Genomic DNA, 27,843 nt, shown 5'->3' with positions numbered 1-27,843 from the left:
AAAATCTGAACTGGGCCATCAATTGCCACTCCAATCCTCAGAGCAAAGCCTCCTCATGTTACCAACATGTTCAGCTGCCTGTGGCAGGCTACCAGCCTTATGCTACACAAAACATACAATATCCCAGACTTGTGGCAAAGAAGCCTACAGAATTAGTAATTATGTATCCTCACATTACAGTGACAATTAATAATGCATCACATTAAGTCCTGCAGCCTGATTATCACTATGACAATGTCCTGGTACATGATTTCCACTTTGCTTGCTGATGGTTTTCAGCATTCATCATGAAGGTACTCTGTAGTTAAAGGCATTTAAAAATAGTACAAATAAAAAAGATGTGCAATTTAACAGGAATGTTCTTGAACGGGGACAGACAGGAGACACAATTAATCAAGCAGCAATGGAGTGGGATGGGGGGAAGGGGAGAGAATTAACTTAGGGTTGAATTTAAAGAGTCTTTCCTTTCACTGCTCTGCTCATTTTATTACCTGCCCTTTCAAGAAGAAAACCATGTTTATGCTATTTAATAGCTTCCCAGAATTTGTTTGTGTGTTTGGGTTAAAGAAATGTTTACTTCTCCATTTCTGCATTTCTGGCCTACCTCCTCCTTTCCACCCCTGGAAATCTGTGTGGAGAGTCAAGACCATGGTAGTGGCATTCAAGTTTTATGGACAACACATGGATCTCCAACTCCCTTATGCTGCTTTGCCAAAGCACAGGGCTGGATCGATGGGGTTAGCATTAAAGAACAATCACACAGATGTAGCTGATGTTTCACAAACTTCCCAAAATGCAGGAGAAAACAAAAATGGCATGTGCCATTCTCAGAGAGTCTGTGGAAAATAAAAATCTGAGGATGATGAAAAGGACTCTGTTACATAAAGTTTACATTTCAGTGCCTATTTCCCTTGTGCTCCACACTTTTAAAAAATCCTTTCAATGAACTTCTTCCCTCGTTCCTTTTTCTGTCAGTATTTCTGCAGGTGCTTCAGGACATAGAGAGAATTTCAGATGGTGTGTTACAGTGGGATATACTCATGAGGCATTTACACTATTTAGCCTCTGGCTTTCTTAATAAATATTCCCTAGGATGATATTCTATCATTCACTGTAGTGTTTAAAGCCAGTATTTCTACATCTTATTCATACAAATTAAGTTGGACGCTTATCACATTTAACATCAACCTCATATACTCCTTAAAAAACATTTGCCAACAGTGCTATGTGAGCGGTATTATACCTCACAGTATAAAAATATTAAAAAAAAAAACAAACCACAACATAGCAATGTGCTTTTTTCCTTCCTGTTTTTAGATATATTCAACCAACAAAAGATGCAGCAAGGAAAAAATCCTACTATGTGCTAGTGTAAGACTGCCCTCTAGTAGAAAACTTTCTCCAGGAATACGCTGCCTGTTTTGGGAAAATATATTACAAATTTAAATACATAACCTGTGGTCTAATAACATGGTAGAATAGGTTTTCCTCAACTAAATAATGAGTGTGAGAGCACCTATATCGGTGCCATGTAGAAAACAGAAGTAAATCCATAGATAAGAAGAGAACATATAAATAATAAGATAAGAAGTAACTAGAAAACAGTACAATCTGTTATATGGATCATCTGGCTCCTGAATTTAGATGTTATGTTCTCATTTTGTTAAAATATGTCAGAAATAGAATCAAGAACAGAGGATTTGGAATAAAAGTGTTTCTCTCAAGAAACTTGAAAGGGAGTGGCTTTTTCATCCAAAATCAAGATGAAAGATACAGACTTGAACTAGGAAATAGTGAAAAGAGAAAGAAAAATCAGAACATTCCGTGAGATACTTCTCATAAACTCTGTGTAAGTAGATATTTACTGAGGAGATATTTACCAACAATCATGAAATATCAAATGGATAAAAAGAACAGCTTTTAAAAACATGAAGTTTATTGACCCTACCATTACATTGCCAGAACAGTACATCAACTGTAACAATGGATAACAACAAGGTTAGTTAAGATGCTTTTCCAGTAACAAAACTATTTTAGATCCCTGTATCTTTAATGCAATCTTACTGACTATGTAATGTTTTGAAAAAAGTTCCTTCTGAAGATGGTGATTAATCATGGCTTTTGCTCTTGAGAAGATTTTTATACTGAAGTTGATCAAGCTTTGTGAAACAATGCTACAAAGATTTTTATGTCCCATGCAAGCCCCTAAAATATGCAAAAACAGGCAAACTCAGTATAGTTACATTCACCCACATCCCAGGTGCAGAGGCCCCTGACCATGCATCTCACATGGTAGGTCTGGAACTTTAATGTGGTATGAGACCAAACCTCATATCTCTGCACAGCATCAAGAGGTGTGTAGCCAGGCTGGTGTGCACACAGGGGTCTTTGCAGTGTGCCTGTGTGCATGGCACAGTGATACCCTTAGTGTCAAACAAACCCATCACCTGGACCAAGGTGGCTGTCTTCTTGTTATTTCTATATGCAAACAAGTACTGTGGCAAAATGCTTGCTTCATTAAACATAATTAATGCATACAAAAGTTAAATACCCTCCTGAAACCAAGCACCTTCCTGAACCAACAGCAGGCAGTTGCATGGACTTTCTAGGAAAGACTTTTAAATACACAGCTAATTAAAAAAAAATTCTGTTTTGCTTTGCATGACTGTATGTAGAACTCCAAGCCCCAGCAAGTTCTAGGCACAATTCTTTATCCAGGAGTTTGCAAAAAGTGTACTTGAAAAAAGAAATCATGACTGTCTGAATACAATGAGGAATAACAGCACACAGGAATTGAAACACTATTTAAAGAAAGATTTTTAAAGAGGAAAGAACAGGGCAATTTGCAAACCCTCAGGACCTGTCAGTTTGAAAATGTTGCAGCAATAATGAAGTAAACAGAACTGGAGGAGCAAGAGGTTGGGAGGAACACAGTACAAGAGGAATGCTTGTTTCTCAGGACCCCAATGAACCCTGCAGCGATCAGGTGTACCAAGCCATGGAATTCTGAGAGAGTGACTAAAGCAGACTGCTAATCACCACCTGATTTAAAATAGACACACACATACCAACTAACCAAACAAAACCAAAACATATAAACAAACCAAGCCCCAAAACCAAAACAAAAAAACCTCCAAACTACCAAAAAAAAAAAAAAAGGCTACTTACAGTCCATTGAAAAGCTAATTATCACAACCTGTGCTCTCCAGCAGCAGGAATACAGCCTATCCACATTGTCTGACTAAAACATTCAGACAGGCCATTTAGTATTACATGGTGAAATGTTGGAATTGAACACACACTATCAATCACTGCTGGAGGCTGAGCTCATGCTTAAAGAGCAGGTGAAATAATTAGCCAGTCAGGAAACAAGACAGATGAAAAATAGCAGACAATTGCCAGTAGACAAGTGTATGACATACACCACACTTCACACAAATGAGGGAAGCTATAGTCTGCAAAAATCACTGAATTCTATGTGCTGATGACCGTACCCTACCTGCATAAACCAGAGGAGTATCCTGCTTTAGTAAATTAAATTAGAGAATGCAGTATCTTTTCAACATTGACTGAAGATGTGGTTTAATGGCTTAGATATAAGACACATTTTAACAGCCCATATGGTTCATATAGTTCTTTATCTGACCCCTGTGTAGGCACAGTGAAAAAAGCTGCCAGTGCAGTGTCCACAGAGTTCCATGTAGTGCAAATGTGCCTACACAACAGTACAGAAACTTAGAAAGAGCAGATGGAGGTTGACCTGTGTTTTTGTGGCACCATGGGCATCTGTGTAAATTACAGAACCATAGAATGGTTTAGGATGAAAGATGATCTGGTTCCAACCCCTCTGCCATGGGCAGGAACACCTTCCACTAGACCAGAATGCTCAAAGTCTCATCCAACCTGGCCAAACGTCTCTGGGCAACCTGTTCCAGTGCCTCACCATCCCCACAGTGAAAAATTTCTGCCTAATATCTAATCTAAACCCTCTATTAGTTTGAAGTCCTTACTCCTTCTCCTGTCCTTGTGAAAGCCCCTCTCCAATTCCCTTTAGGTACTGGATGGCCAGTCTAGGGACTCTCTGGAGGCCTCCCTTCTTCAGGCCAAACAGCCCCAACTCCAACTCACAGCCTGTCTTCATAGATGTGCTCCAGCCTTTTCCTCATCTTCAAATTTCTCAACATTATATTTCAGAAATGAAACAAAAAGAAAAATCCAGGAGCATCTCCTTGCCCATCTTTAAACTAAAATATCTTAGATGGAAGAAGCATTTTTCAAGACAAAAAATTAAGTAGTAGAGCTAAGAAAAATATAGTGAAATGTTCTGCATTTAAGCAGAGATAATCAGTAAAGGTAACTGAAAAGATATTAAAGATTCAGAAAGCACCTTTCAATGCCAGATTCTTACACCCTTTTTAATTATTTTGTATGTCTCTACTGACAAGATACAGAAGTTTGCTTACTGAATTGTCTTTCAGCTGGAGACCTTCTCCATTGGGTAGCGATGACCTCCGTTTTGTTGAAGAATTCTTGTTTGGTGTAGAATTACTGCCTCCAGCTTTCTTCTTGACAAAGAGGACTTCACAGCTGGCTTGATCCTCATTGTGCGTGCTCTTCCCTGCATTTATTACCCTAAACAAAAAAAGAAAACAGTGACCAGATTAGCAAAGCACAGAAGCCCCCATCTGTATCTTGCAACGTGACTTCAGAGGTATGGAACCAGAGTCCAGCACTGTTGCAATTACTGACTGAATTAAAACACCTGACTGCCTTTCAGAGATACAACCATACACACAGACATACCTTTTATTTCTGTACACATACACATGACACAACAAGCATTTTCTGCAGAACTATGTGAATAAGAACCAATGGTGTCATAAGCATATTTCACCCCTAGGCATACCACACTCCTTTTAAAAAGAGACTACTTTATGGATGAAGTTGATAACACATATGCCTCCCAGTTGAACATGAGACCCCCATTTTCTTTTCTACCTGTCAGCATCTCTGCTGTAAATATTGAATCTGCTGGCTAAGAGTGTGCATTCTGTCAAGTACCAAGTCTTTGCACAAACAAAATACCTGCTATAAATCTACAAAGCTGTTACTGCTAAAGGCAGTCTGTTCAAACAGCATATATTAGAAATGCTGTGACAGAAATACAAGGGAAAGACTTTGTCTCCGACAGGCAAGTCAAGCTTGCTTGTACCACAGTGATACAGTGATGCATACTAAACACATCCCTCTGGTACTGCACAACATAACCCCCTGCCCCTAGAAGCCTACCTCAAACCATCTGTCCCACCAGCCCTGTAGAAAACAGAAGATTTGCACTAAGAGCTGCAGGCATGCAAAACCCAGCACTAAGAGCTCAGTACAAGCTTTTAACAGCCAAAGGTATCCTGAGACTTGTACCACAGCTTCCTTCCTTCCTTTGATCAGTGATGAGGCTGAAATAAACAGCTATTCCACCAACAACTTTTATAACTTTAACCAGAAGTCTGTGTTATCCAAAATACTGTGGTTACTATCATCGATCTCAGAACAGTCAAGCCCAAACACATTTTCCACTTTCTACATGAGAATCTTATCACAAATTGACCCATTTTGCATCGGTTGAGAGTCCTGGGTTCACACAGGGAAAACCCATGCAAGACAGGATGACATCTTGTTCCAACCAAGCAAAGACTCTGTGACTTTGATGGAAGCACATCTTCTCCCACAAACACTATCCACCCACTCCTCTTCACTGCGAGGTTGGGGTCAGTAAGACTGATAGTCAGAGACAGTATTTCCACTACTGGATAAGCACCGAGTTTCACAGCAGGCACACCATGTCTTTAGAAATAACTGCTGCCTCCCCAGAAACAAAAACAGCTTGAAGGCCTATCATGACCCTGATGGCAAGTTCAAGACATTCCTGACTTCTTGATCTCTAAGATTTTCATTACAGTAAAACTTTATACAATAGGAAAATACTTGCTAAAGGTTGTTGAAATGAAAAGAAAACAAAAACCAAAAGAAGGCTTGCAGGGAACCCCAGCTTGCTCGCTCTTGCTGAAATGTCAAGTCTGTATCAGCCTTGCTTAAAGGTAATACATTTTTTTCACTTTCAAGGAGCAGTATGGTGCTGTGACACACATATGAGTATTCCTGCCTCTGAAAAGAAAAAAACGTTTTTCTAAAAGAGAAAATGTACATTCACTGCAGTTAACTGTTTTCAGAAATGGGAAGTTTCCTTACAGTGCTAAATGCTACACTTTGCAGCCTATCTGTATGCACAGTACCACCATTTGTTTGCATGTCTTGTAAATAAACACTAATTGTGGATAAAATTATTTTGCAAAACACATAGAGAGCAGAGATGAAGGAGCAATTAGCTGCAAGGCACTTGTGAGCAGTTTAACCACTCATCCCCTGTAGTACTTAACCTTTGGCAATTGCAGATCAAATATTGAGATGCAATAAGCTTCCAGTCTGAAAATTCTTATTTTCTTGACATTAGGAAAAGTAGAAGCATATATTCAAAAATGGGGGAAAAGTGTCTGGGGAGGAGGACAGAACACACAACACACATGACAAAATCATTATCCCAAAGCATTTAAATCAGCTGATCAAGACCTGATCAGTTTGAAACACCACAAACATGACTAAAATACTGCACCAGCAGAGAAAGTGTAGTTTTACCACATTAGGAACTAATCAATACTTAGTTTATCTGACCAGTCTCCTTACTGATGCTGCTGTTTTCAATCCCATTTTAAAAAGAAGCAGAAGACAAGTAAGAGACAAAAGTTACTCCTTACAAACACCACTGCTCTCCTACTGCTCCTTGTTCCCTATGAAAGTCATTGAACTCTTGGAGTTGCCCTGGTTTCTGAGCTTAGTGATGGACTTTAGGACTATGGTGGAAGATGTTCTGATGTTTAATGACATGTCAAGTTATGCACAATATTATAATTTTTTAAAGCTCTTACAAAGAAAATTTTTCAATGCACTGAATACATTAGAAAGACTATGAGAACAAAGTGACCCAAGAGACTGGCTTAGCAATCAGCTATCACAAAACACCTGGAGTTAAAATTATGCACAAAGCACCTTGCTAGAAAAGGATATCATCAAAAGGAACCTGGCAAGACTGAATACTGAGTAGACATGGGAGTCGGGGTGTCAGTGTATTGAGGATGGAGGAATGGGCTCTGAACAATACAGTTAATCCAAGAAATCGACTATATCTCCCAGAATTCCAGTTTTTCTTTCTTCATCAGAGGATTAAGTGTATTTTATTCCTTATGAATACCTGAATTTTTCATAATGTCAAAATGGTGCTTATGGATCCTCCCAGCTAACACAGGGTCTAGATACCAAAAGCTGCTCCTCTTTGGACACAGGCACTCTTCTACTCCCACATCCTACATCATAGGCAAATCTTGGAAAACTGCTACAGTGAAGCCCTGTGATTTTTAATTTCAAATCTTGAGCTATGTGCTGGTGCCTGATGCCAAGCACAGAAGCTGGTAGCATCTACTCAGCTTCAAACAGCTTCGACTCAACTTCAAACAGCTCTGTCTTTGCTGACTTTTGAAATCCTTTTCTTTCTGCAGTTTCCTAAATCCCTCCTCCAGGCGATTCTTTCAACCAGCTTTCCAATGCTGATTTCACTGTTGTCTTTCCTCCCTGCTCTCCCACACTGAAACTTATCAGAACAAAAATCACATCTAAGCTGCTTATACAAATATCAAAGCAGAACTAACAAGATATTCATATCACCAAAAGGTAACTCTTAATTAGACCTCTGGAATTTTTTATGGAAAATCTGCCCCTCTTCCCACTGATGAAGTACCTCAGTTTCCAAAGATTGCCCCTGTGTATTTTTTTCTGTCTAACTCAAAATATAATTTTTCCACCAGTAAAGTGAACAAAATGAGATGAAACAGCTCCAATAATTTCAATTTCATTTTACCATTAATACTAATAATAATCCAGAGAAAAAAAAGTTAAAAATTAATTAAAAGAAAAGTGAGGCCTACATAATTCTCTAGCTTACTTAAACACACATTTTCAAGTGAATTCCTCTCTTTGTTCTCTCTCCAAATTTCTCAAGACACTGATTAGACCTATTGATGATCAACTCCTTCCCATTTTTTTCCTCCTCTCCTCCAATACCCATGTATCTCCTATCCAATCTTTTGCTACATTCAACCAAATAATATATCTAGATGAGAAGCCCCTCCTTTTACAGAATTCGCTCTCTCTACTGTGTCAAACACATTTCTCAGTAATAAATAAATAATTCTAATGTTCAGTTTGAGGTACAGTGGTGCTAGTAAAACCTATCCTGCTTTCCAAACAGGAGCTTCCTGAAGCCTGCACAGTCAGGTGATGGGCTTTGGTCACAGCCAAAGTACCTGCATCAAATCTTGGTGGACACTTCAGTGTTTCGTGAGTCTTCATTAATCCTCAGCTAAAAGCAAATCCACCAGATAGGGGCCAGCTAGTTTGTTTGGCTCACAATTAGGATTCTCTTGGTATCTCATGAGACCCCAAAGCCCATCTGACTGGATGGAAATGCAGGTCACACTGTGCTTCTATTCTTCTCTCAACAAGCAGAGCTCAAAGTTCTGTGCCATGATCACTGCAAAATCTGAAGTTTATCTTAAGAGAACCAAAACAGGCATGGTAAACACATCCAAAACAGGCTTTGATAGTTTCAAAAAAAAAAAAAACAAACCAAAACCCAAAACAACCCAAACCAAACCACAAGCAAACACAAACTAAAAATAAAGCAAGCACAAACTAGAAATAAAAGCTTCAGTCTTATGAAGCATTTCTATTCATCCCTCTATTTTTTTTTTTTTTTTGGCATCAACACCAATATATACTCTTTGGGTGTTTTATTCCCTTCTATAACATGCTCTTTGATATTATATCAAATTGTGATCAGCCAAAATTCTAAGCTTTGCTGTAACAGTAAAGTTTGCTATGCTGTAACAGTAAAGTTTTACCCATAAAAAAAAATCCCTAATGCAGTTGCCTTACCCACTTGGAGCAAAATATAGCCCACAACAAAAGCTTCAAACAGTCTATGAGCTGCAGTGAAGGAACATTGCTGAAGGAACTGCCCTGAACAATGTTTTTACTTGGGGAACATGTGCTCATTTGCTCCACAAATATTAATCCCATAAAAATGCAAAAGCTCCTAAGGGCTAGCAAGAAAAAAAGAGCTAGAAATAAAAGGATATATCCATATGCAGCTTGTTGTACACTGCAATTTTCAATTCTACCGTCCTCTGGGGTTTCAAACTAGCAGTGGACACCTGTATTTGTTTTGACTCTGAATTAATCAATTGAGCGGGACACAAAAAGCCCTTCTCTCACAGGAGTTACAGCCAGCCTCTCCTCTTTCCAGCTGTGGCACACACACACCACTCCACAGCTGCATGACACCAGCTTCCATCCAACCCAACTAATAACACAGAAGTAACCCAGAAGAATGAATACTATACATACAGACAACAGACAATACATTCCTAACAGTTTTGTGTTATAATTTCAATAGTCTTAGAGTAATGATTAAAGATATCATAAAAAAAACCAACTTTCATAAAAGTGTTGCTGGCTTTACTTCCCACTCCCACCTTTCTTTTTTTTTTCCCCTTAATGGATAAGCATGTGAGTGGATGCTGCTGCTTTTTTCTGTGACATCTCACTTACAGTCTTAGATTTCCAGGTAGGTGTCTGTTTCCTCCCTTTCACCCACATGAGATTTATTTCTGCACTGGGAATCAACTTGAAAGAGATTTCCTTCTAGCTGTTCACCTCCTCCCTCAGATGAAAGGCAGCTTTTCAAGCAGCCTAAACAGTTCCATTCATTCATTACTGTAACTGTCACACTGTGCACATCAAAACCAAAGCACTCACTAGCATTGTCCACTGCAGGCAGAAACTGAAGCCAGATCTGAATCAGTTCTTTAAATCCATGGAGCTAAATAAAACTTTCATTTTATTAACCAAGGAAGGAGTGAATATTTAGCCATGAAATCTTGCAATGATGTGCTGTGAAAATATGGTTTCTCCTACCAGCAATTACACTAGTATACTAGACCAAGCTCACTTTGAGGCCCAGCTAGAAGCTATGACACCCATCAAGCTAATAAGAACTAAAGATGAGATTAAAATAGACAAAGTATAAAAGCAGAATAGCATTTATGGAAATTTACCACAAGTTCAGTGTAATGACCATAACTTGGTAACACAGCTTGTCTTTGGGCTGAAGTCAAGGACATCTTGGAAGGGAAGTCCACTCTGATGTTATTTGTATGGACTTCCCAAAATGCTACAATGCAGCACACCATCCAGCTACCCTTTCCAAAAAAAAAAAAAAGATTAAATACTAAGTGACTACAAGGAACAAAACAGCTGTAGGTCACTGCAGGAATGTGCAAGCTCTATGACCACTACACAGGGGGAGGCAGCTCTTTTTGATAATTAGCATGCAGGTATTGCAGAAGAAAACCAAGGGACAGTGAGCCCCAAGCAGATGCTGAGCCAGACCAGTGGGATACAAAGAGGGTTAAGCATGATCTCACTTCAGAGCTGAGCAGTCTCAGCCACAGCTGGCAATACAACTTGCCAAATTCTTCTTCTTCACTCCTTCTGTACTAGCTACCAGAATGGGGTAAGAAGAGATTGAAAAACCTCTTAATTAATTAATTTGACACAATAAGAGAATCACCACTTATTTCCCACAAAGGACAGTGAAATTGAAAAGAATGCCAGGTCAGACTGCTCATCGTCCATATTATATTTCAAGCAACTTTGCCTGGCTGTTGAACACTTGCTGAAATATAAGCAAGAGACCCAGAAGACAATGAGAATAAACAACTTTGCATTGACCAGTGTCCTTCTAGTCCAGTTCCCACTAATGCACTTGGACCTTTTTCTTTTTCTCTCCAACAGTTACGTTCTCAAGGGAAATGTTAAGTTCAGTTAAAACAGTTAAGTTCAGGGAAAATGGGCCTGAACTTATTCCCATTATATTCAGGAGGAAGTTGCCTTGAAAGTTCTAAAAGTTATGCTTCTTATATGAATAAAGAACATTCAATATGGTGAAGTCAGCCTCCAGATAAACATATTTGCACAAAAAACTCTGAGATTTTTATGCATTATTAGATTTTTCTAGGTTTTTGTTGCTCATAAAGCTTACCTTATGTTATTATAAAATTATGTTACCTCATTATGTTATTACGTTATAACATAATTATGTTGTTGATAATGCTCACCAGCTTTGGCTGGTGTGATAAGTTTTCAGCTTTAAATTGAAACAGAAAACATTAAAAAATCCCTAAATAGTAGTGAAAAGAAATGGACCCTTTCTACAGGAATATCCTTTATCATGTCTCATTAGCCATGTGTGAATAGTACCTGTGACTTTGCACATTAGGACTGACAGCTCTTGAAATTGAGGCACCTGGTTCAATCTACAGAAATCACACTCTGATAGTATCTTTTTTATTTTGTTCACAATCATTTTATCACATATGATTTCACTGTCAGAGCCTTTAGGGGTGATGCTGGAAGTTCACTGATAAGCAGTACTTCGTTTTTGACTGCACACCAAGAAACACATCATTGGATACTGGTTATGAGCTGCTTTTACATGAGGAACATCTCTGCATATATCCTAGAGCTCACATTCAAGATGGGAATCAAAGTTCTCCCATTCCTTCCCCTCTAATGCAAAGGAAAAGCAGCCACTTCCATGTTAGTTCCCATGAGCTGTACACCACCCTCTGCATGTCAGGCTGAATAAAGTCTTGACCATGACATCCCCCATAAGGATGGCACCACAGCTGAGACACAGTCTGACAGAATGGCTGCATTTGAGGTTCAGTTGTCCCCACAGAGTTAGGTGACAAATACAGAAATCATTCTAGTTAAAATGATGAAAAGGTAAGGAAAAGCAGCCTGCCCCTAATTGCTACAGCAAGGGGCATCTGGGTTTCAACAATATTCACTCTGTCTACAAGCTCAGCACTACCATTACTACTACACCAAACCCCAACCAAAAGCTCAATTTGAATTGACCTCATAGTTTTATTTTCTTTTAGATTTTTAAATGACTGTATGCACATGACAAGGATGAATGAAGAAAACAAAAGACTACTTCCTCCTCCTCCCCAGTTTCCTTCCCAAAGTTCTACTTTTGAAGGCACATCTAAAATAAACATTCTCTTCCTTACAGAAATGCCAATTATATGCAAATAAAAGTTCTCCTTATGCTTACAGTGAAGCAAATTATATGCTTAAAGTAATGCAGTAAATCCCACATCTTTAGACTGATGCTGTAGACTGAAGTCTCAGTTTCAGGGTTAAGAGAAATCAAGATAAATGGCTTATGCAAAACTGGTCAAAGCTTTTAAAAAAATTATCTCTCATATTTAGCATGTGTGAAAGTTAACCCCAAGAGATGAGTGGTGACAGTACTAATCCCTTTTATACAGCTGTCAACTGAATTTAGCCCCAAGATAATCTCTGCAAGTGTGACAGAGAAGGTACACATTTCCACAGATACACACTAAGGCCTTTTTCACAATATCCCTCTACTGCAGCAGGTACTTGAAGCCCTCACAACCTGAAAGAAAACAATCTGCTAATTTATTCTTAAAAGTCATTATAGAAATTTATATGTATGGAAGCACACGTATGCAAGGCAAGGGGGAGGAAAAAAAAAAGGAAAACATTACATACAGCTTTATTACCACAAGTAGGAAATTAATTCAGAGCCACTCATATGCTGGTAATTTTTAATAATTTAAGAAAAAATACACCCTGCTGTTGGAGTTTTACATCCATCACTTTTCCTCTGGGAGAACCATTAGCTGGCAAATGTGCAGGAAGGGGCCATGTGCAAAAAACACTCCAGTGACTCTTTGCCATAGAAATGTGCCTCAAAAGCCAGTCTCTTCTTCTGTTACTAAAATTGCATTCCTAGACCTCATCTTTAAAGCTGTTAAAATAGAAGCTAAATGCAAACCAATGAAATGTCAGCAATCCTGAGCCTGAAATAAAAGACTACAGAAAAATGGCAGCTCCCTTAATCTTGATAGACCATGATTCATCAAAACATTTGTAGTGATCATTCATTTATTCCTCTTGGGGCTAACAATCAATTCCAAAATAAGTTTTCCTAAATGTAAAGCATAAAAAGTCACAGTAATTAAAGCAAAACAGGATTAAGAAAATTTTGCAGTACTTTAACATATATTTTATACACACATAATACACACAAACACATCTAAAGAAAAACCTGTGGCGATTCTCATGCAACTTATACAAAATTCAGTAAAACAGTATGTCATTGAAAACACTTATTTTTCATGTAATATAATTCAAAGTGCTTAATAGATTTGCCCAGTTGTTCAGCCATACAGATGAAAATTTCCAGGTGCAATGTTAATTCAGAGTGAAAGTCAACATAGAAACCCTGTCAAAATCAGTGCCAGTAAAAGAAGAATAACATCCAAATGCAGAATTTCTACCCAAGAGGAGGCAAATAGCAGTGAGCAAATGAGTACCTGGCTCTGTGTGAGTGTGGGTGTGTGTGCATGCACACTGTTTGGAGACAAGGGTGTCCTTTCCAGCCCCATCTGCTCCCTTTATCCAGAGGGAAGGTACTGAAGCTCTGAGGTCTGCACAACACCTGTTAACATAGTATGCCACAACCTCAGGGTAAATTTTCCCCAAAGTTTCCTTCTGTCCTCTCAGGGGGTGGGATGAAGAGATGAGTTCCCACCTAGGAGCAGAGGAGGCTTAACAAGGTTAAGAAGTTTTGGAAGGCGCAATATCAGAGAATCACAGAAAAGCTGAGTTTGGAAGTGCCCTCTGGAAGTCATCTGGCCCAAACCCCCTGCTCTAGCAGGGTCACCTAGAACAGGTTGTCCAGGAACTTGTCCATATGGGAATGCAGAGGGAGCAAAGCACAAAGCAAGAGGCCTGTCTTACCTGATGTGTGCACAGCAATTGGCCCTGAGCAGGAACAGCTCACTGACACCCTGTGAAGTCTGAAAGGTCATGCTTCTCCAGCACACCACTTCTCCTACTTGTGCTGTGCAATCTGCCTCCACTACAAATCTTACCCTTTCCAAAGTCAATAGCACAAGCACCTAAAAAGCCTCAATCCAAGTTTTCACTTGTACATGCAACAGGCACACTGGAAAGCTTACAGACTGGCAAATACTTTGCACAAACACAGTAAGCAGAGCCAACATTGAATATTTTAGAAAGCTCTATAACTAAGAGGAATCACTTGTGACCAAAGAGGCCTAGAGGAGATGGCATAACCTGGCACAAATTTAAGCAGCCCTGAAGGGGTAGATCTTGAACAGTGTGACCAAAGGCACGTGCAGTTCCAGAGAGGTCTCAACAAGAACAAAGTCAACACCAGAACCAACTGACTACTGCAACTTCCATGTAAACTCCATGCCTCTCAGACCACTGGGAAATTACAATTGTGTCAAGATCTATAAAAATATGTATCAGGAAATAATAAATATTAGTGTCCCTGCATCCTGCTACACCAAGGAACAACTTGCTTCCAGAAATTATAAGTTGCACAAATGTGAAGAATGCATGAAGGCAAACAGCGAAACTGGAAGTTTGAATTTACACACCCCTAGACAAGATTCTAAATAAATATTAAACAATGTGTTCAGACTGAAAAGAAAACCCACAGAATTCAGCAACTGAATAATCTGCAAAATCAGCAACAAACAACTTTTCAGGCAAAGGGTGAAAGGCAAAATCAAGTATCCCCTCTCTTGGCTTTCCCAATATAAGCAATCTTCACCTTCATATGGCAGTGAAGGTAGAAATAGCAGATAATAGGGAGGAGAAGTCCTGACAAAAATTTCTGAAAAAGAAAGCTATGAAGCTATGAATCTTAGTAGCCTTGGAAGCAAGTAAGGAGAAAGAGATGGTGCACCCCAGTTCAGCAGTATGTAACTGTGAATATCAAATACTGATACATCTCTTTTCTGGGAAAATCCACTCAAGTTTGTCATTGGTTTCAAGAAGATGAGCCCAGAGCACCTTCACCTTGGCATTGGCTCTGCATCAAGAAACCAAGTACTTTTAATCTTCTTACGTGTCTACATGTGTCTAGTCACCCACACGCGACTGTTGTGACAAGTGTGGTCCCCAGAGGTGAGATCTAGTCAGATGTCTACGGTGCAGACAGCTAAGTCTGCTTATTAAGTCTGGGTGATTAGCTAAAGAGAAAGAAGACATCTGGGGGCATGATTCATCTGACCTATTTTAGTTGTTTACATAGCATGAAACGTGTCTTCCTCTTGGCGGGTGACAAAGCTGAGCCTAGACACTGACACAGCAGGTTGTCAGCATGCAGTCAGATGATTCCCACTTACATGCCTGAGCTTATGAGGGTGGAGGGAGCAAAGCAAACATACAAACAAACAAAAAAAACCAAGCAAACCCCCCACAAAAAACCAAAAAAGGCCATCAACTTCTCTTTCAATAAGTTTTTTTGCTATTTGAAATGCATTTTCCTCAAAATGCATCTTTTATAAGTATGTCCTTTGGTATGACTAATAATGCCACCCAAGGCAGACAATTAGGGTTTAAAACAAAACAGAAGAAACAGAAATAAATGCAGCAAAAATTACTTTTAAAATAAAGGGCATATTGGCATTGTCGCTCCTGATGCAATATGTGAGTTTAGCGTGGTGTAACTATTTAAATGCATCTGAAACAGCTGGTGGGATTTTCAGACTCAAAAGGAGATAATTGTCAATCTTACTCACAGCAATTAAATCTGTATAGGCTAAAATAGGATCTATTGTTCCCCACAAATACTGAGACTGGAGCCAGAAGTAACTTCAGTGGAACAGAAAGCTGGCAGCTCAGAAAGGGGCTGAGAGCTGCATATTCTCTAGCATAACAGGGAAAAAGCCCAACCCATAACCACAGCCAAGCTCAGAGACTTTTGCATAAAAAGAATTTATCCTCTTCTGAAGGAGGGAGGTGTCAGAAATTAATACTGAAAGGGATGTCAACATAGACTTATCTCAGTCCATACTCCACACACATAGAAATGTATCCATCAATTTCTTCTGGTGACTGAAAAGAAAAAAGCTAGAGATTATTATTGCTATATTTAGGTATTAAACCTACCTACATACCTACTGCACTACCTACATACCTTTGGAGTCATTGAGCACAGGATATTTGGATTGGCACAGAAAGCTGGATAGCTCAGAGGCCAACACTGCCAATAGAGAAACAATCAATAATCTGCTCTCAATTCAAAATGATCAACAAGTGGCAGCAAAGGATTTGCAAATCATTTGCCAAGGACAAAACACCTCCAGCAGCATTAAGTGATGGCTGTTAAACTGCAACAGAAAAAAAAAAAAAAGAAAAGCCCCAAAGAGCTGGTGCATGATCTTCAAAGCAGTGAGCAGTGCACAGGCTGTCTCACACTTTTAACTGATATCAATATAATTTTCCTTCACTTTACTCATCAATCAGCTCAGAATACCAATCTTTTCTCATCAGAGTGTGTGTTTCAAGGGTAGGGGTAATTCTTCACTTGAGAAAAAGGAGATTCTTTACTCCAAAGACTCAAATAGTCACAAAATACAATCACACCACCTACTGTACAAAATTAGTATTTCCTGAACCAGTTAAAGCACCATACTTTCTTTATGTTTTGGAGACTTGCATGCATACACACACACACACACATTTATATATATACGTATATATATATACGTATACGTGTGTATATATCTATATCTATATACACACACGTATCCCATATGTATATTTTAAACAGGGATAAACTTATTTGATTAGGACACATTTTATTTACTATGCAATGATTGAGAAATGCAATCTCAGAGTGTTGAAATAAAATGCCCCACGGAATACAGGAGTAATCAGCACAGCAATTAGAAAAGAAAGATTTGAAACACAGAGGAGTCTTCCCCTACTGGGAAGAGAAAGAAAAAAAAAGGCAAGCAAAAAAATTGTAATTCCTCTGAAAGGAAGGACTATATCAGTAAGCACAAAATTCAGTCTAACAAAGAGGTGATTTGGAGTAATGTGCTTCTGGACAGAAGAAATAGGTTCTTCCACAGAATGGAGAGTGGCTGCAGCAGGAGCAAAGGTGTCTCCTGACACATTACCTGCTGTTACACACCTCTCTCTGTTAACATATCAACTAAGAATTGTGTGGCCTCTCAGGATGAAACAAGGGAAAGAAGGGCACCAGAGTGAAGGCACACTGACTGACCTCCTCCAGAGCAGCATTACACACTCAGGAGTGAGCAAGTTGCCCATTTAGGTCTGCAAAGAAACCAGCCTGCAGCAGACAACAGCAGCAACTATGTCTTCCTGCTCCCCTACCCACTGGAAGATCGTGGTGCCAACAGGAAAGAAAGATGCCAACCTTCCAACCTGCCCATAGTCCTTATGATCTGGTCTCATTCATAAACTGGAAGAAAACAGAAATCACTTTCTGAAGCATCTTCAGAATGGCCTTAGCACAGCTGTTCTGTCCCTGATGTGTCAGAACTCCAAGGTAGCATTTTGGACCAGACAGCAGGCAGCAAGCAGAGCTATTTACATATTTTACTGAACATTTTTTAAAGGAATGTTCTATCCTGCTGCAGTACTGGGACCAGACACCTCCAAGGAAATGCCAAAAGAATGGTCCACTTCCTCCTTCATGGTCTTCTAGTGTATGTGGTGGCTGCTCCAACCTCAATTGCTGCTCTAGTCCCAGTTAATCACATTTTATCACTTGAACTTAGATAAATATGTGTCTCTGAGTGTGATTCCTTCCCTTCTTGTGAAAGTTATTCTGGTTGGAATTTCTTTTCCCTTTTACGAAGGGAAGAGGCTTTTCCAGGAGGCTGGATGCTGAAGGAAAATTGCATGTTGCTTTTTTGTTGTTGTTGTTTTGCAAGCAGTATTTCTGCTTAAGAAGGCATGGTTTTTTTCAATTACAGCAAAAAAAATTACTAAAATTGCTTAATCCTCTCATTTCCACATGCATGAAACTTTGCCCAGTCTTCTGGATTCACTGTACTTTTTAGACCATAACTAGCCATTGAATATAAAACGCATTTTTGCCATAAAGACATCAATGGGGGGCCAGAGGATTAAGCAATAAGTATGCCATCTTTCCCATTTATAGATGCATACAAAAACTTCACTGCACTCTATTTTCTCAACTCTATGACAACAGTAATTCCCCACCCCTGATTTATCTTCTGCCTGCCAGCACAAACTTAAGTACACAGAAACGGAAAAAAAATCGAAATGCCTAATCATGATGGTTTTGATGGGGAAAGAGATCATTTTGGGGCTATCATTTTGGGTTTGTGCTGAATACAGTACTGATAATAGAGATAATTTTTTTTTTCATTATTGCTGAGAGTTGTTTACATGGAGCCAAGGCCTTTTCTGCTTTCTGTACTGTCATGCTGGGGAGGAGACTGGGGGTGCCTGGGAGGTTGGGAGGAGACACAGCCAGGACTGGTGACCCAAACTGGCCAAATAGATGTTCCAGACCATGTGCCATCATGCTCAGTATATAAACTGAGGGAAAGAGGGTGGGGGATATCTGATGTCATTCGTCTTCCCCAGGAACCATTACATGTGATGGGGCCTTGCTCTCCTGGAGATGGCTGAGCACCTGCCTGCCAATGGGGAACAGTCCTTTAAAATTCCTTGTTTTGATTTGCTTGTGCAGCTTTTGCTCTCCTTGTTAAACTGTCTTTGTCTCAGCCTATGGGTTTCCTCACTTTCACTCCTCTGATTTTCTAGCTGGTAGTTGGCATCACTGTAAACCTTTTTTTTTTTCTGCTGTTTCCTTCATCAGCCAACAGATAATGGTACAATGTGCTGTGAAGTATACCCCAACTAATATTTTCTTAGGATATGGTATGTTTTGAACACAACTCAAACATTCAGTAGAATTTTTTTCTCTAGCTATGAAACTTTGTGCCAAATTACATTTTGAATAGTCTCAATAATTAGTGCAAAGAGCACTACAATTATTGCATCCATTATACTTCTGTGCTTCCAGCATTTTTATCTGTCTATGACTCCACAGTGGCCTTCACAGCTGGACTTTAAATATCACAATAAAAAAAATTGAACAAAAGCACTGTTATAGTTAGTCCTCAATAGTACACAGACCTTCAAAATTGTCTTGATTAAGGTAAGACTGATCATTTTTACTACATATTAACAAAGAAATGCATTGTTTGGACATGGGAACAATATTCCCCAAACCGTTTAAATCATCTCAGGCTTTTTCCTTTACAAAATGTCTTCAAAACACCAAGAGACGTGGTTAGCTTCTGTAACAAAGGCAGCATTGCTTCATTAGGAGCCCAAGGAAGCAGGGAGGGACGGGGATCACACCCAGCTTGTTTGCTCTAAGAACATTCCCCACATAACCAGCCCTCTGTAGGCTTTTGTAAGGCTCAAGGGATAATAGAGTCAAACTAACATTCAGTCTGTGGGGCTGTTTTGCATATCATTTGGGTGCATGCCATGAGGTGAACACTCCTCAACTCCATCTATGTTAGGTCTCCAAAACACACTGCAACTCTACTAAGCTTATCTACCTGAAGAATTATTCTTTCAAAAATAAGGAGACCACCTTTGCTTTCAATCTATTTGCTAATGCCTGTTTAATCAGAGAAAGAGCTATCTTGTCACTATGGGAGGAAACAGACTATCCATCTTGTCAAGTAAGGAGGTGGGCATGCTCTCAAGCACCACCACTTCGGTCAGAAGTCAATGGAAACAAGCAAGAGTTCAGAGATATGAACAGAGCTGGAGACATCTTTGTGTTGTGCTTATTCCTCACCCTTCAGGCATTCTGATGATACTCATAGCTCTTGGTATCTTCAAAAGCAAGTCAAAAACTGCACAGGAGCCTGAAACAGCCTACTGGAACAAACAGCTTTTCTTTCCAGCTTTGGCAGATTACAAGAATAATGAAGGTTCCAAGCCTTTGGGAGCTGAATAAAAATAATAAAAATCCACAAACTAGCATGGGCAATTCTGTAAATGAGCAGATGCATAGAATACTATGTAAACAAAACCAGAAATGAAATGTTTCCCTTTGCCTATTGCAGCTTATTTGTAGCTACCTCCCAGCCATGCAGGCCTAGAGCCTACAATATATTCCTGGTGCACTGATGAGTGCAGGATGCAATGAAACAAGCAGAGGTGCTGCTCACTAGAATATGCCAATTTATTCCTGACTTCAGAATATATTTCAACTACCTCTCACATATAAAATCAGAGTGCAGCTTTGTTTCTATTTGCTGCTGAGAGAAGGTGGTGAACACCAGAGTACACAGCCAGCCAGCACAGACAACTCCAAGATATTTGTCACAGTGTGAGGCTCCTGTAGGAGCATCTTGGGGTCAGTGCCCCACCAGCTTTGTTCCTGCACCACTGATGAGCTTGACTGATGACATCTACAGGGATTTCCACTGGGAAGCAACGTTTCAGTGGGAATGGGCACGGCAGCAAAATCCTCCCAGTCAGATAAAATGCAGCACAGCTTATGCAAACCCATTTTGCTGAGGTAAAATCACCCTCTAAATAGAGCTTTCTGACATAATCCCAGCACAGTAAGGAGGACAAACAGCATGAGGAATGCTTATTTGGGGAGAGAAAAGTGACAGATGAATGCATCTGATAACACATTATGTGTAAGGAGATAAACTTACATTATTTTTTCCCCCTGCATGTTCTACAGTTGTCTTGAAGTGAAAACTAAGTTATATAGACTGAAGCCATCTATCAGCACCCCAGCAATTAATAGAAATAGTCCTTCAAGTGTTTAATCAAAGTTTTTGATTTAGAAGTACATCTCTAAATCTGAATTTTGTATTTGACAACAGGTATGCCTCCATTACTTTTCAAATACATATTATTAATCAGAATGTAATCCCTTTCGTCACATCTCTCAGGTGAAACAGAACTGTAAAAAAACCTTTTTTTTTTTTTCAAACTAAGAAACAGCCTTGTTCACCTACACAACTGTTACACAGCCCAGGTCAAGAGACAGAAAAGTATGCCCTTATTCTAAATCCAAACACCCCACCTCTCCTCCCTTCTGACTTCAGCCAGCAAGGCTGCTTTACAGTCCATGGAGTTTCCTTCACCTAACACCTCCAGCCAGGCAGTTTAGCAAACACTCTTCTATACAAATGTATCTTGTGAGCTGGATGGCCACTGGCTGCTCCTATTCCCAGTAGGTTTGTTGGTGAAGCCAAGTCAGGAGAAGAGTTGGAAGGCAAAACTGGGGGTTTGCTCTCCACTGGCTTAGGCACCCACATCCTCTGGTATCCTAAGCTGGTGTCCCCAGTGACAGGGTGCTGGTGCTCAGTCAACAGCATTTTCCCAAATACCAAACACAGGATTTGCTACTTTCAAGACCAGGAAAACCAGTTCCACAACTCAGCATTAAAGGATGATTCTGCAGCTGAAACTGCGGGTTAAACATTCAGTAGTCTCCAAAGCAACAAAGGGGACATGAGATACTTAAGCCTACATTTGGAGCATTTTTCCTTAAAGTAACCAAGAAAAACAATTTTTGTTTCTTCATATACAGTTACTTAGCCACTTACAAGTTTCCTTTCTCCTAACTGTAACTAAAAATAATTACAAGTTCAACAGTAACAGCAGGTTGAAACAATCCCATTTTATAGGGACAGTTCAGCACCTCAGAAAAGATCAGCCCTAGGCAAAGGACTGACAGAATCAACACCTGCCCTCCCAAGTGGACTTATGTCTGCAAGAAACTTAAACACCAACTGAGAGTAACCCTGGAAAAGCAACTGCTTTTCCTGCCTATAGTTCCACATCCCCAAGATGTTAACTGAGTTAACTGTGTTCCCATCTCTCCAAACAGGGAGTTTATACTCTGCACCCCAGGAATGAGACAGGGCTGGTTTTATGCAGTCCTTCAGTCCTTCTTCTCACCCCCCCCCTCCCCCCCTCACCTTCTTCACCTCTGACTATCAGCTGCAGTAGGTAAGCCAAGGGAAGAAAGAATTACAGCAAACTTTTTCATTATCCACCTCTACCTGCACACTCAGGAGAGATTCTAATGCAGTAGAAGCCAATATTAGCACTATTTTTAAAAAAGGGAAAGCTCCCACTCGGTATCTCATTTATTAGGAGATGGCAGATGTTCTTAACAAACATTGGTAAAGAAGGATAAAATCAGCAAAATTAATATGTATTTGCAAGCAGCACTGCACTGAAAAAAGGCAACACCATTTTCTATGTCATATCAGTCAAACCCACAGAGGTTTACCAATCACAACCTGCAATCACACTGAACATATTGGTTGCCTAAGGCAACTGCATTTTTTGCCTCAGCAGAAGAGATAACTCAGGTATTGAATCAGATAAACTGCAATTTTTAGGCCAATAAAAGCCCATATGTCAGTCTTTTATCCTTCTAGCAAATCAAGAAGAAGCTATGTTGAACCAAAGGCTCACGATTCAGCTCAGGCAATAAGACTTCATAAAGACTCTTGTGAACCCAACTCATCAGCCAAGCAAACAGGCAGCTGAGGCTTGATCACCCTCCAGGTGTCTTTGCCATCTTCCCAATAGGATTTACTGTGCCTGTGGACTCTCCACAAGCTGCCTCCAGCCCCTCTCCCCACTCACAGGCAAACCAGCCTCCAGTGAGCAATGCCAAATCAACTGCTAACAGGGCCGTGCCACAGACACCCCGCTGTCCTGAGGCATGTTACAGAAGAGTTCATCTGGTGGAGAACACAGGCAGGCAGCTCAAAGCAGCCTGTCTTAAAACAACATAAGCTGGATAACACCAGTTTTGCCAGGGGAGTTTTGGAAACTTCTCCCTCTCTCACCAAGGCACAAAGGATCAGTGCAAGTATGATGCTACACTGGGCTTAGAAATCTGCATCTATTCCCTAATTCCTCACACGCAGGTTGTGAGGTTTTGAGAAAGTTGCTTCCACTTCAGACAAATTTCCAGTGTACAATCTTGGCAAAAATGGGCAAAAACTGCATCAGGAGCCTCCAGATTAGCCAGTCACAAGAAGACTTCTTCTCCCAGTAAGGGCTCTTAAGACCTTTAAGTACAAGTGTCAGCAAATACAAAAGCTTCCTTTTCATTGCCTGAAAATTCATGCTAGGATAACGTAACAGCTTTCCAGTTTGTTGTCTTTCTCTTTTTGTACAGTAATGTTTGCATGTACCACAGGAAGAGGGAATTAAGGAAGAAGCGGTTTTAAACTGTTGTTCCTCCTTGGAGTACTGCCCTAACCTGGTTTCAGGAGGTGAAACTACAACTTCCGTGTATTGTCTGTAAACTTCCTTCTCCACAGCTGCATTCAGCAACAGAAAACACCTGGGTTGTTCCAGTGAGATCTCAGCTTGTGAGAACTGAACTAGACTATCAATAACATGAACTCAGTACTGATCAAAGACTCCAAGAGCAGAGAGAGGTGCACAAAGAAACAGAAATTAAAGATGATACAAAAGAAAAGAAAGCTCCAGATTTGGGTCTGGTTATTCTTAATTTTTTTTTTTTTTTAGGCTGAAACTTAAGGCTCAGATTTACTGCACCCTTGTCCCAAATGCTATCTCATATCCTAGTTTACAGTTCAGAAAAAATGGTGCACATGCTAAAACCTCAGCCCAGTGCAGATGGTTTGTGCAAGTAAACAGCTTCATCCTGGCTTTGCAGGCAGGTTTTACAGCTTGCACTAGAGCTGCAGGCTGTCCTGGCCACAAAGCATTTACCAGGTTAGCTTTCTGCCAGCCCCATTCTGCACGTGATTGATGGGTACCTTGAAGTGGCTTCTCCACTCAGCAAAACACAGGCTGAAAGCTGAACTCTGCAGCAGCAGAGAAATCAGACATGGCTATAAGAGAGCTATCCTGTGCCATACAAGATTTCTTGTGTGCAAGTTTCATATTAATTGATTCTCAATTATTTTAAGGGAAAATTCTTCAATACCTGTAGGAAAAAGCAAATTTGAGAGAGAAGACACTGAAGCGATTAGAGAGTCTTTTTTGCTTTCTTGCATGCTCCTCACTTTAAGCAGCTGCTTATTTCAGAGGGTACTTTTCAATTTCCAGGAAAGGTGATTGAGGCAAGGAGACATGGCAAGTGGCCTGCCATTTTGCAAGCTAATGAATTTGAACAAATGAAACTAAACTCGCATCTGCCTTTCATCAACAGAGCCAACGCAACAATCTCTCCCCAAAAGGATGTACTGATGAAACCCCAAAACCTCAAGTGCAATGAAAATCCCAGAACTGAAAGACATGTGACATCTGCAGCATCTGATATCTGCTGAGTATTAGACCAATAAGCATTGTCTACAGTTAGTATTTCCACAAAAGAAGTAATAAATGTAAAACTTTGAAAGCCATTGAGTATTTTCAGCCAAGTAAGTAAGGAGGTGTACACAGAACACTTGCACAGATCTTGTTTGTGTAGAAAACAGAGTATATAATTGACCAGAATAATGAAAAAATGAAAAAGATGAAAAAAAAAAAAAAGAATTACAGTTATTACAGACCAGACTATAGAGATCAACAGGAACAACAAGTTGGTTTCTTTGTGGTGAGTTTTAGGGAGTTCTGTTTGTTTGCTTTTAGGAACCAGGGGAAACCATGAGGCTTTACCCAGTAGATAGCTACCAAATAAAGAATCATATAAAACTGCACTGTAATTCCAATGCAACATAATTGGAAACCAAAACACAAGGTTTCCATGCTTTACTTTCAGCTTCACTGGAAGCTTACAAAGGTTTTAATCAGAATCTGATGTCCACACATAGCTCCACAAATTCAGCATAATGTGACATACTTCTGAACAAGTACAAACTCTGTCCTGTACCTCAATTAAATAGAAATATTGCCCAACTGAAAACACATTTGTGCAACTCACTAAATAAAAATTGCATGAGAGTTCTGCACTTTTTTCACACTATCAAATTTTAAAAATACTCTTAAGATTATCTAATAATATCCTCTTCCTCTTTTCAAAAGAGGAAACTTTTGAAACTCAAAACTACCACTGCACATGACAAGAAGATGAAATGTTACTCAATGGTAACACTCAAATTCTGCTCTACAGTAACACATATGGTCTTATATGATACTCACAAAGAGCCACAGGCACTGAATTTCATATATTCATCTTAGATTAAATACATAATCTTTCTCCACCTCTACTATACTGTTTTTCATTCCACACTATTAAAATATAATAGGTGATGACAACATTAAATGTACAAAGTGCCTTGTAAGCATGTGAGGGCCACAATGGGACATGTGCAAGGTGAGATACTCAACAGAAACTTTAATCAACAGTCTAAGGACATGGAGAAATTGCTTCATCTCCCACAAGATAACAGGCCAATGTCTAGTGAAAGAAATTAGGTTGGAAAGTCAGGATATTCCTCATGTTTTAGGCAGGGAGAAGAAAATAACTCAGAGCAGCTGTTCTGACCAGGTCCCACCAAAGTACCTTCAGGAAGACACATTACCTGAAAGGATACAAAAGGAAGATGTAGCTTTAGCAACTCTTTGGGATATGTCAGCCCAACTGTGGGGCTCATTAGCCACTTTCACAAGCTCTTTAAAATGATCAAGTAAATAAGAAAGGAACTTAGGACTGACAAACTCAAACAAAAACAAACAGAAAACCCAACTAAGCATAACTCTGAAAATACATTTCAATGTGTCACCTTTTTACAATTTTGAAAACAACCTTTTCCTGTAGTGAATCAAATAAATGTATTTTTAACCCTAAACCTTTACTTTGAACCAACCTGACCTCAGGACATCTGTTACACAAAAGGTACTGCACCACTGAGGACATGAAGAGTTCTTGTGATGCTCAACTCCCAGTTGAGTTGAAGGGATCTCCAAGGATAACAGCACAATCCTTCACTAAACTGTATGGGTCATGCAGGAATTGGGTGGGTCACTGCAGGGATCCAGGTGAAGAAGGAGTTTGTGTGATAAACCCTGGGCAGGCTACCTCCTTGGTACTCATTTTATTCTAAGCATGTCCAAACCTTAAGAGTCCTTACGGAATTCTGCAATGAACATGAAGATGGCATATGAGTCATCAAAACACAGGGCAGGAGAAGCTTCTGAATTCAGCTACAGACTGATTTGAACTGACACAGATGCCATTTTACTTTAACAACCATGGCAAGTCATACTGTATTTTTGACCAAGATTTACATCTGTTTTACCATGAAGAGCTTCCAGTGGGTTACTGCCACAGTCCTGGAATGACAGTCAGTTTACAAAAAAATAAAAAGCAAAAAGGGAAAATTTTTATTTCAAGGTAACATTTAGATTGTAGCAGGAAAATCATCCCAGGACCTACTCAGAAAAATGAATTTACATCAGTGTACACTGATGATATAAATACAGATATATCTTTCTCTAGTCATATTTAATCTTGTTTAACATCTCTTGCTGAGGGGAATGACACAGCAATTGCAACAGCAGAAAAAAATCAAGGGAAGATTTCCTATCCCTGCCTCCAAGTAGTTTTTTAACTGATCATTTGGATCAATGTTCATCTTCAGCACCAAGTTCCTCTCTGGGATACATAAGCAAGGACATATAATTTTCCTCCCTATAATACCTAAAACACTTTCTAGAGGAATTTAACAGGTGTTGGCATCAAATGTTCAAGGACTCTGTAGACTGGTTGAACGCTGTGTACTGTTTAATCAGCCAGAAGAGGAAAATATTCAAATTATTCTGTTCTTGGTATTCCTATCACATGCCTGGCAAAGAGCAAACCCGTTAACACACTCCCTCCACGTGAGCACTGCTTGGTTTCCGACAGCAGATTCACATTCCAGCTGGTGAGGAGTTACTACCCCTCCCCTAGATGATTCCCTCACTGCTAGTCAAAACTCTCCTCTTGATGCAGGGAAAGATTTGTCCCAATGATCTTGAAAATTATTGTGATTTGAAATTATAAAACCTGAAGTTAGAACAGTGTGTGCTGGATAAAGAGCAATGATCAAAAAAGAACACATTGCTCATCAAAAGAGATTGGTGAGAAATTGACCATTTGCCATTCCTTTGGGGAAAAAAATCATCTCACAACAAAAGCAAATCAAATCAATAGGGTCATCACTGAAGCAAGCCCAGGGCAAAGATACAAGCAGTTTTCCAGATTTTTGCAGTGTGTAGCAGAATGGGAAGAACTCAGCCTAATATCCAATGCAAAGCAAAACCACTGAGACAACCAAAGTACCTGACTGCTACAAGTTCCCAAACAGATAACACCGTAGAGATGTAGTTTAATTCTTATCAAAGGCCTGGTCTACAGAGTCCCACAAACAATACTAAGGCACCTGAGACCAGACAGGTCATTTTCCACTAAGGAAAATATTCATAAGAGAAGGCACAGAACACCCAAGGAAAGACAACAGATAAAACCTGGGATTTTTCTGGAGTATCTAATTCTTCTGCATTAGTGATTTTTTTTTAAATTCTGACGGGAAAACATTTTATGCAAGTGTACAATCTTGCTTTCAGTTCTCCCTGTTTGTTGGCTTGATTGCTCTATTTAAAAATTACACAAGTTATGCAGAGTAACATACATAAATGGAGTAACATTTAAAACTAGGGAGTAATCATAGAGCAAGATATGTATCTTTTAAACCAAGGTTTTGTTTGGACAGTGACAGAACTTGCCATAATGCTTCAGCTATCTGAAATCTGTCCTGTAAAATAGGATGCTTCAAATCACTA

At 39.6% G+C, this 27,843-nt stretch overlaps 1 protein-coding gene across 1 annotated transcript in view; it reads right to left on the bottom strand.

The window, feature by feature from the left end:
* The window catches only part of PPM1H (protein phosphatase, Mg2+/Mn2+ dependent 1H), a 131,414-nt gene that overhangs the window by 69,108 nt on the left and 34,463 nt on the right, over positions 1-27,843 (bottom strand). The window contains exon 2 of the mRNA XM_071423520.1: positions 4,464-4,632. Within this exon, the coding sequence (XP_071279621.1) occupies positions 4,464-4,632 (169 nt within the window). The remainder of the gene's footprint in view (positions 1-4,463; positions 4,633-27,843) is intronic.

The sequence above is a fragment of the Agelaius tricolor genome, unplaced genomic scaffold, assembly GCF_023055355.1.
Source record: "Agelaius tricolor isolate 1412-34295 unplaced genomic scaffold, bAgeTri1.0.p SCAF_3, whole genome shotgun sequence".
Classification (NCBI taxonomy): Eukaryota; Metazoa; Chordata; class Aves; order Passeriformes; family Icteridae; genus Agelaius; species Agelaius tricolor.
The sequence above is the reverse complement of the archived record's forward strand: the minus strand, read 5'-3'. Positions and strand labels throughout refer to the sequence as shown.